The sequence below is a fragment of the Phaseolus vulgaris genome, unplaced genomic scaffold (assembly GCF_000499845.2).
Source record: "Phaseolus vulgaris cultivar G19833 unplaced genomic scaffold, P. vulgaris v2.0 scaffold_13, whole genome shotgun sequence".
Classification (NCBI taxonomy): domain Eukaryota; kingdom Viridiplantae; phylum Streptophyta; class Magnoliopsida; order Fabales; family Fabaceae; genus Phaseolus; species Phaseolus vulgaris.
In genome coordinates, this window is record NW_027174082.1 from 722,558 (window position 1) to 732,767 (window position 10,210).

Consider the following 10,210-nt stretch of genomic DNA (forward strand, 5'->3'; position numbering starts at 1 on the left):
TCTGCAACGTGCTTGCTCTTCTCCTGCGAGGTCACGACCATGTCATCGACGTAAGCTTGCACGTTCCTTCCCAGCATTGGTGCAAGTACTCGATCCATCAGCCTCTGGTACGTGGCCCCCGCGTTCTTCAGCCCAAAGGGCATCACCTTATAGCAGTAGCACGACCTCTCCGTCATGAAGGCTGTTTTCTCTTCATCCATGGGATGCATCTTGATCTGATTATAGCCCGAGAAGGCATCCAGGAAGCTCAGCAGCTTGCACCCTGCAGCACTATCAACCAGGGCATCAATGCTTGGTAAAGGATATGAATCCTTTGGGCAAGCTTTATTCAGATCGGTGAAATCGACGCACATGCGCCATTTCCCGTTGCTCTTCTTCACCAGTACGACATTTGCCAACCATTCAGGGTACTGGACTTCCCTGATGTGGCCTGCAACGAGGAGTTTCTGGGTTTCGTCCCTGATTGCCTGCCTCCTTTCCTCGTTGAATTTCCTTCTCCTTTGTCGCACCGGTCTCACCATGTTGTCCATTGCCAGGTGATGGCACAAGAAGTCGGGATCGATCCCGGGCATGTCCGAGGCGGACCATGCAAACGCGTCCAGATGCCGCTCAATCACCCTGGCGATCTGGTCTTGGAGATCGACTTCCAGAGATCTTCCCAGCTTGAAGATTTTCCCTCCGATCTCCTTTTCGAGCCACTGCTCGACAGCGTATGCACCAGGCAGTTACAGGATGATGCAAATCGGTGAAAATGCAAGGAAACCCAGCAGATGAAGGAAAGTAATTACCTTTCAATGATCAGGAAGGCGAGGGAGGAAGGTGGAGATCTGGAACGATGAAGAGCGTCGAGAGTTTCACAGAGGGAAGTTAGAGCGTTTTGCAAGCACGAAGAAAGTGATGGAACAGTGGAACGTAATGGGTTTAAGGGTTTTCGAAATGGTTTTGGGAAGCGCTAACGGCAGATGAAGATAGCCGTTGATGAGAGCCACGCGTCGAACGATGCGCGAAGGGTTTGGTGGAGCGTCAGAGCAGCAGAAAGTACTATCGCTTGGAATTATGCGTCAGTGCCACGTAGACCGGTGCTAGCGAAGGCTCTTTCAGTCTTTTCGCTAGACAAGTCTTCGCTTAAGACTGGGGGGCTTGTGTACCGCCCTGGTGGTCGGGTATGATGACGTGGCACCCTGCTACAGTATAGGCGTGTTGACAAGGCGCCAGGTTGGCAGTTAGGAAGGAAGTTGGGAGGCACGTGTAGTCGCCGATTGTTAAGTTGGCGTGTTCCGATCTCCAGCTTACCAGAATAGGCGATCGCCAGGCTGAGGATGAAGTCGCCAGATGCAGACTCAGGCGACCAAGCAGTCGGAGGTCGCCAGAACCAGCACATCGCCGAAGATGAAGGAGAAGCAGATTATGAAGGCGGCCGGCGAGACCACAGGGAAGGTGTATGAAGGCCCTAACTCGCCAGTTTCAGTAGAGATCGCACTCCTGAGTTAGCTATGCACTGGGCAGTACCATGCATAGGTAACTTAGCCAAAATGAGAGTAGAAGCAGCGCCAAGTCAGGGAGCCTCCAGATGATGGCACGTGTACAGTTGGATACGAGCCACGTGTCCAAGTCTGTAACTGCCAGGAGAGAGAAAATCACCAGGTATATAAGAGCTCTTAACGAACTTTCTGAGGTACGCACGTTCAGTTCATACACTTTACGCTTGCGAGTGACAGAGCTGTTGTGAGAGAGAGTTTTTGCACGGTTCTAGTTCTTAGTATTTGGTGATACCGCCACTGACTTGAGCGTCGGAGTGCGATCGGCCGCAGCGGCGCCGTGTCGTTTCTTTGCAGGTTCTTGAAGTAGATCCAGAGGAGGAACGAAGGTGATAAGCGGTGCGCACGTCGATCCTTTGACGAGGCATTCTCCAGCGCTCCGGTCAACAGGCAGGATCAGTAACCTACAAAGCAACCTAGCTAACATCTACATCAAACACACTAAGACTAGGTAGAGATGAGCTTCATCCATCTTCAACACCATGGTTTGATGGAAAAGCTGAAGAAGGAAGAAAGGAAAAAGGTTTAGCAGATGGGGATAAGGTAGAAAGGGGAAGAGAAACCCTACCCACGCGAGAAATCCTGAAAAGAGGGAAGAACGAAGAGATGTGGGGGAAAGGAGAAGAACACAAGAGATGCAGAAATATAAACAATCCCAGGCAGTCATAAGTGCAAAACAGTAAAGGAGAAGAGTCATTGAAAAGGAAAAATCGTACCTTTAGGTGATCGGATGGACGAAGGTTAGGAGTGCGAAGAGAGAATGCAGAGAGAGTTTTTGGAGAAGAAGGTGAACGGTAGAGGGAATATGAAAAGAGCGAATGGATCAGTGCCTTGAGCGCGCGTTTTCAAAAGGTTATAATGTTAACTTGAAAGCGCTAACGACACTCGTCCCCAGCCGTAGGATCGTGCCACGTGTCGAGAGATTAGCACGCAACTTAAAGCGTCACATCTTCAGCGCAGAGAATGTCGCGTCAGACGCTCAGAGAGTGTCACGTCAACTGCTCAAGGGAATGTCACGTCAGCAGGAATGCTACGTGGATGATAGGGCGAGGCCTTAGTCTTTTTGCTGAAACAAGTGTCAGCTCAAGACTGGGGGGCTTGTGTACCGTTCCGTCCCCGGACGTTGACGAAAGTCAAAGTCAAAGTCAACGTATGTTGGACCCCTCAAGGGGGCCCAATGGAAGAAAGTCAACAGGTTGACCGCTTAAGGCGTCGCCAAGATGAGGCGTCGCCAGGTTAGGGCGTTGCCAAGTTAACGCATCTACGGTGTCACCCCTCGATACCCATGGGTAGGAAAGACAGTGGAGGGGGCGACGCCGCGAGAGGCCTCAGTACCTCAGAATAGTAATTAAGAGAAGAGAAAGGTGGCTTCAAGGCCATAGTTCTAGTACCAGTGAGGAGTAACCTGACTTGTGAAGTACCCACGCCACCTCTGGGGGCCCCTGGGACAGATACGACCCATGAGAGGGCCACGCCCAAGGGCGAACCATGTGCATGGTACGAGAGAAAGGCAGATACACTCCCAGGGCAAGTGACTAGAGGTTGGGGCGCATGAGTTGGCACCCAAAAAGTCACCCCTTGCGCCAGATGCACTTCGAAGAAGAAGGACTTACACGATGGAATGTCCCTAAGTTGGGTTACGGCGCTGTGAGGCCCTCCACGTAGAGTAGCGATCAAGTCAAAGGAACACGTGGCAGTAAGCACTGAAACATCAATGTTTTCCTGAAAGTTTGCTAAGGTACGCTTAAATTTAGTTTACGTTTCGAACGTTTTAAAGCACTTTAAACGCTTTAAATGCTTTGAACGTTTTAAACGCGTTGAACGTTTTTATACGCTTTAAATGCGCTTTAAGACGCTTTGAAGGCTGGAGACGTTGAAAAGGGGCTTGAGACGTTTGAAACATAGATCAAACTCAGTTTTACACACACAAACCCTAGTTGTTTTGCTCGCGCACCCACTGTACGCACAGACAATTAGGGAAGAAAGCATTAGTTATCCAGCATTTTTGACCACCTTCAGAGCATCTGTTCACGGTGTTCCGATACAGAGGTGCGTCACCTTTGATGTTTCTCGCTAGCTGACTTGATCGTCGGAGTGCAAACGACCGCGAGGGCGCCCCTTTGTCCACTTCTTTTCAGATACTCACAGACATAGCAGAACGATGGTGCCCTAGCTCGTGAGGACAAGCCACGCGCAAAGACGATCCTGGTCAACCGGCAGGAACACAATCAACTCATACAATTTGTAAGTAAAGAAATTTATACAATATAACAAAGATACTAAATTTATAGAAAATAACAAAATACCAAATCACAAAAAAAAAACATAAATTAAAAAACAGAAATATAATAGTTATAAATATTAATAATGTTTGAACAACCTATATGGTTGTCCACATTAAGTCCAACTTGTACAGTTAGCATATACATTTAGTATGAAGTAGGAATTCATTTTTCTAAATTTTGGAAAATGACAGTGATAGTAAATAAATTGTTATTTTCCATTATGAATGAGAAGTACAAAAAAACCATAGAAAGAAGATTGGGTAAACAATGGATTTAAAATGTAAGAGTTTGAAAAAGACTTTGATAGCTGTCGTTTTGCTGTCAAATTAATATGATTCTAGCGTAGACTTGTCTAACACTAGAGAGATGATAGTATAATTGTGGCCAGATGACCCCAAGTCGTCTCCTAACGAATCCAATAGTAAAATCAGTTGATCAGGGTTTAAAATCTATCTGCAAGCAATAAAAGTTAGCAATAACAATAAAGATGCAAAGGGGGTTTGAGATAGTTGTGCAAAAAATATAAAAGAGATTAAAATAGCAAATAAAAAGCGGTTGATCCCAAGTTCTTCCACCATTGAATTCTTCACAGGTTCTCTAAAGATTAATCTTTTCTCAATCCTCCAACAGAGCTAAACCAGATTGAACATGCGCCGATCTGATTCAACTGAAACTCACTAGTAAAGCATGCGTCTACTAGTTTAATTAATACCCACTTTGTTCCATGCGTATACTCCATGGGAATGCTTACCTCCTCTCTCTTGAATCATGCGCCCAAGAAATTAATTAGAACGATGCAAACTAACTAAGAAACCAAAGTTTAAGACAAGGAAGACTCTCAATCATGCGTTCAAGTACAACCTCTCACAAAAACTAGTTTTCCAGGAGATTAGACAATAAAAACAACTGCTATAAAGACTTAAAATCGAAACTTTTATAGAACAAAACCTCAGAACTCAATGGGAAATTACAAAGGAATCAACCAAAAAGGTTTAGCCTTCCATGCGGAGGCAAAACAAAAGAATTATAAAGAAGAAAAGAAACTAAGAAAACCCTATGAAGCTCTCTCTTTTCTCCTTGATGCTTGTGTCCTTTTATAGGCTTTTCTGCTCCAAGGATCTTGAGAGAATATTGTAGTTTATATTTTGTTAACCGTTTCTAAGTTTCCATCTTTCCAGAATTCTTGTATTTTGCAATTGTTAACCGTTTCTAAGTTTCCATCTTTCCAGAATTCTTGTATTTTGCAGAAGATTTGCTTCCAATTCTGTTTCTGAGATATTGTAGATTTTATTTTCTCTTTCTTCTCCTCAGAATTTGTTTTCTGTTTTGGTTCAAGAAGCAACTTGGACTTTTGCATATTTGGCCAATTCACAAAGGTAGATGCTTCCTCCGGATAATTTACTCTAAAAACACAAAATTAACAATAATAATAGTTAAAGCCCAAATAAACCCAATTATAAGAATATTAATTAAAATAATGAATTTATTTATTATTATAGTCCAATAATCTATGAATAAGGCTAGTGAGTGTGAATAAATATATGCTCATCAGACTTCAAGAGTTAGGTATACGTTTTAATGTGAATTAAGAAACTTTTATGAGGCAACACATCAATCCAATCCAGCATAGGAGAGTGCATGCCTAAAAAATGCACTCTCATGAATAAATAAATATTTTTGTGGTTAAATTCCCCTTCACACATATCCCTATCTAAAAGAATTAACAGAATTCCAAATAAAGAGGGTGCATATTTGAATGCACATTTAAATTCTAAATTAGCAAAAATTACATTTTATAATTAGAATTTTAATTTAATTTATTTTTAATTAGTTAGCGTATACATTTAGTATGAAGTAGGAATACATTTGTCTTAATTTCTGAAAATGACAATGATACTAAATAAATTGATATTTTGCATTATGAATGAGAAGTACAGAAAACCATAAAAATAATATTGGTGCATATTTGAACATATGTGTGCACATTATAAATTCATTTTAATATATGATATTTTTAATTCCAAATTAACAAAAAATATATTTTATAATTAGAATTTTAATTTAGTTTTAATTTAATTTTAATTAGTTAGCATATACATTTAGTATGAAGTAGGAATACGTTTTTCTAAATTTTGGAAAATGACAGTTATAGTAAATAAATTGTTATTTTCCATTATGAATAAGAAGTAAAGAAAACCATAAAAAGAATATTGGTGCATATTTGAACATACATGTGCACATTATAAATTCATTTTAATATATCATTTTTTTAATTCCAATTTAACAAAAATTAAATTTTATAATTACAATTTTAATTTAATTAATTTTTAATTAAATTACATTTTATATTTTCCTGAATGCTTCGATTTATCATACCAGAGAACAACTCCACAATGAACACATTGACCAACATAAAAAAAATCTGAAAATTCATAAAATTATCTTTCTATAATACACATGCTAAAACGTTATACTGAATCATTAGTTATATTAAGATGTACTTTGACCAAGTAATAATAATGTTCTAACCTTGCAATTCAAATTTTGAATATAGTTCGCTTCTAAAATTGTTGTGTATATCATGAGATAAATAAGAAGAATCATATTTATACATGTGAAAGGCCTTAAGACTTACCTGTACTTAAAGGACATGAGGGTTGCCTATTCTCTAAGTCTGATATTGCATTATGTGAAAAATTACACTCTTCTCCATGGTTTGTATATGTTAAGTTTTTCTTTTGGGTTGTATATTGTGGGGTAACAACCATGACAGTTTTCTCTATTGCATTCTCAAATGAACTTTTGTACTCTCTATGTCAGAAACCGTATCCTGTGTGTAGTTTAATCCATATGAAAATGTTGTTAACTTATCCTTTGGCTTGTGGATTCTTGGTTGAAAACCATCTTCATTTTCTTTTGGATTGTGGCCTGATTTGTCACATCTGCAATGTAGTTTTGATTTTAATACATTAGCAGTAAATAATAACCAACAATGAGAACCTCATTTACCTGTTGTTAAAACATAATTTGTTTCTCAATAAGAAATTCTGGTTGTCTGAGGACTTTTTTTGTTGCAATTTTTATCTGGAGTACCTTAAGAAATCAAGTCATCAATAACAAACTTCAATTCTATATTTCAAAAAAAAATGGCATATAAGTTTGGTAGCTTATATATGGCATATTTCAATAAAGTTTAGCAATAACTGGACAAACTATTCATTATAATGTCACCAAAGAAAGAATGTTTGAGCTCAAATCCAATACTACACTTGAAATTTCATTTATTACAACCTATTAATAAATCCATTACATGGGTTAAAGTCATGCACTGCATAACACACTTGAAAGATACAAACAACACATTTGATTATTCACATTAATAATCAAATCTCAAATGATTTATACATGTTTGAAATATTGTATGAACAATCTTCAATCTTATAACAATGTCGTGGAACATTCTGGTTCTCCTCTGCAACTTTGTTATCACAAAACTTTCAGCATACTCTAACAATCTTCATTCATTGAGGATCAAAACATACAAACCTACAAAATAGCAATACACAACTATACAATGGAATACATAACATGTCATATATAATAATAATCATAATATCCTCAAAACATAAAATAGTTATGACATTGTTTTGCATAATATATCAAATCCACTACAATATTACATAAGTAAGCAAATTGCTCTCATATCCTCAAAAGATCAAATGTCACACATAAATTTTAAATAACATTTCACTTCTCAATTTTAACATTTCTTTTGAATGTTTTGAGTGGCAGATTGTCCTCTCCAACTTGCAACAATGGTGGAGATTGTCTCTTGAGTGGAGTCACTATAACACTGTCATTGCATTCACTCCCAAACTTTGTCAACAAATCCTGTTTCAATACACACACTTTTAGAACAAATGTTCTCAAGTAATGCTATTGTCTATTAGAATTTATTTATACCTTTGTGATGTTCTCACAGTAAGCATTTGTTAATGCTAGCTTTCCTTTTCCTTTTTTTCCATCTTGATCATATATCTCCTTATTAAACAAACGAGGATTTAAAAAAATCAGTACTTAATAGACATTTTATATTACAGACATTGTACAGTCAAACATAACTTACCAATGAACTATTATTGTCACTGATGAAACGTTGAATGATGTCTTCATCCACACAATTTTTTAACTCTAAAGGTTTGCTCAAACCTGAAGCCTTTATCCATTTTTGAATCAACCTTAAACAAAACCTTTTTCTCCAATATTTGTGCAAATTCATTTGGAAGATTTCCGTTCTAAAATAAAAATGAAATTCAAATTAATCAATGCACGAGTTATATATGTATGTATATATATATATATATATATATATATATATATATAATTAACATTTAAAGGTGTGCAACAATAACCTTATCATGGCTTTCAAACATTTCAACACATGATTTACTCAGCAGTGAACTTGCTTCTCTGTCAAAAAGCATGAAGGTTGTAGAATCAGTGTCATCTATCACACGAAGTTGCACTTTATACCTGCCATACAAATACAATATGTTCAACACAACACATTAATATTGTACTATAATCAATATTCCAGTAGATATCAATAACATATACTTCAAAACGTGTACCTAAGGGTGACCTTTATTACGTGTTTATTGCATTTTTCACAAAAAAACATTTTGGAGTCGGGGTAAACTGTCTTGTTACAGATGCATGCAGTATACCACCAATCATCATCATCCACAACATGTTTTATAGTTGCAAGAACTATGAATGTATTGACCTGTTTCAATAAAATGTAAAAATAAGTGGAAACAAAAGACAGATAAGAATTTAAAATATATAATGATGTTTACTTCTCTACAATCCTTCAATCCTGCTATGGTGTTCCTGGTGGTGGTCTGATGAAACTCATCTTCAGGAATTTGCTTTGAAGATTCACACAGTTGGCTGAGCCCCTAGGATGGAGACTCCATTGTTTCTAACATCCTTTACCATTAAAAACAAATTATAATACATTAAAAAAAGCTTTTGACCAATATTAAATAATGATATTTCTAAAGTACCTCTTTTTCAACAGTAATGCTTCTTCAGTCAGTACATTATATTCCACTCTTGTGCAATCAATACAGTTCTGAACATAGATGTTGTCTATATAATAAAAAATTAACATGTAAGAAAATTAAGAAATCAAGACTAATAACAAATAATAGAGATAAGATACTTTGATTCATCCAAAATGATACCTCTGAAGAACTTGACTTTGGCAAATTCTATAGATATGACTGCATTGTCTACTTCCCCAGTTGACAGAAATGCATTTAACTTATCTACATAAGTCCCAAAAAGGGTGCATTGAATCCTAAAACTACTCTCACAAAACAACTCACAACTCTGTTACACAATCAGTTTTAAAAAAATGGTGGATAGAAGTTAGAAGATTACCCATCACAATCTATGGAGATGACATTCATTTTGGTAACTTTTCCTTCCTTTGTCAACTCCCGCTCAGTCAGAATTCCAATTATATCTGTGTAAAACACTACTGAAGTTAATAACAGAAAACTTGTATTGAAAAGATACCAAAAACCAGCAAAAAAGTTAATTTAACTAACCCACTAAAAAATCAGTGTCAAAGTCATCGACAAAAAGTAGTGAAAGAGGGGTGTAATGTGGTTTAGTTTGTGGTACCACTTCATTAGCCATTAAAGATACCTTTGTTCCATATTGGAAGTTAATCTTATAAGCATGTTTAGTTATTCTGTAAGATCCTAAATTGGATGCCACACTAAACGATTGGATGGAATACACATGACCTTCAGATATCTGACTCTGGAATTTATATATTAGTGTCCTCCTCACACATGCATGGATTCGTACTCCCTAAAAAAATACATAAGGAAAACATGTTCAAAAGCAACACATATAAAATATATGCATGTCACAAGAGTTTTATGGAAAACTTACTTGTTGATCTTGTAGCACCATCTCTAATGAAAAAAGGGATTTTCTGTTTCGTGAAATCTTGCACACACCATAGCCGTAAGACTCTAACAACCACATTCCATGACTCCTTTGTTGAATTCATGTCATTTAACACATTCATTGTTTGATCTAATTTCAATATAGACATAGTGTATTCCACAAAATAGAGAAAACAATTTTAGTGAGAGAAACACAATGACAGAATAAAATTCAATCTGAATGTATTCATAATGTTGAAGTTCATTTAAATAGAGTCAGCATTACCTAGCTTTCCATGTATATGCTTTCCACATTCAACTTTCCATGTGTCAACTAAATTTTAACACAGTTAAGGTAAACCTAAGACACGACTTTTTTTAGAGCAGACATAAATTAATTATCTTGCAAGAATTCTCCCCT

At 37.4% G+C, this 10,210-nt stretch overlaps 1 protein-coding gene across 1 annotated transcript; it reads right to left on the reverse strand.

Annotated features, from left to right (window-relative positions):
• Positions 1-6,602: 6,602 nt before the first annotated feature.
• LOC137816931 (uncharacterized) lies at positions 6,603-9,814 on the reverse strand. The gene is made up of 7 exons (XM_068620106.1): positions 9,794-9,814; positions 9,542-9,709; positions 9,073-9,220; positions 8,893-8,977; positions 8,236-8,356; positions 8,033-8,118; positions 6,603-6,765 (listed from the first exon to the last, which is right to left on the reverse strand). The coding sequence occupies exons 1-7, from the start codon at positions 9,812-9,814 to the stop codon at positions 6,603-6,605; spliced, it is 792 nt and encodes a 263-aa protein (XP_068476207.1).
• Positions 9,815-10,210: the final 396 nt, after the last annotated feature.

What these genes read in the sequence shown, in the direction of transcription:
- LOC137816931 (XM_068620106.1), bottom strand. Translation starts at nt 9,814, where the DNA reads ATGGTGCTACAAGATCAACAA. An exon ending in GCATTACTGTTGAAAAAGAG is followed by an intron (nt 8,357 to 8,892) that starts GTACTTTAGAAA and finishes TTTGTATGGCAG; the next exon opens with GTATAAAGTGCAACTTCGTG. An exon ending in TGTTTGAAAGCCATGATAAG is followed by an intron (nt 8,119 to 8,235) that starts GTTATTGTTGCA and finishes TTTTTATTTTAG; the next exon opens with AACGGAAATCTTCCAAATGA.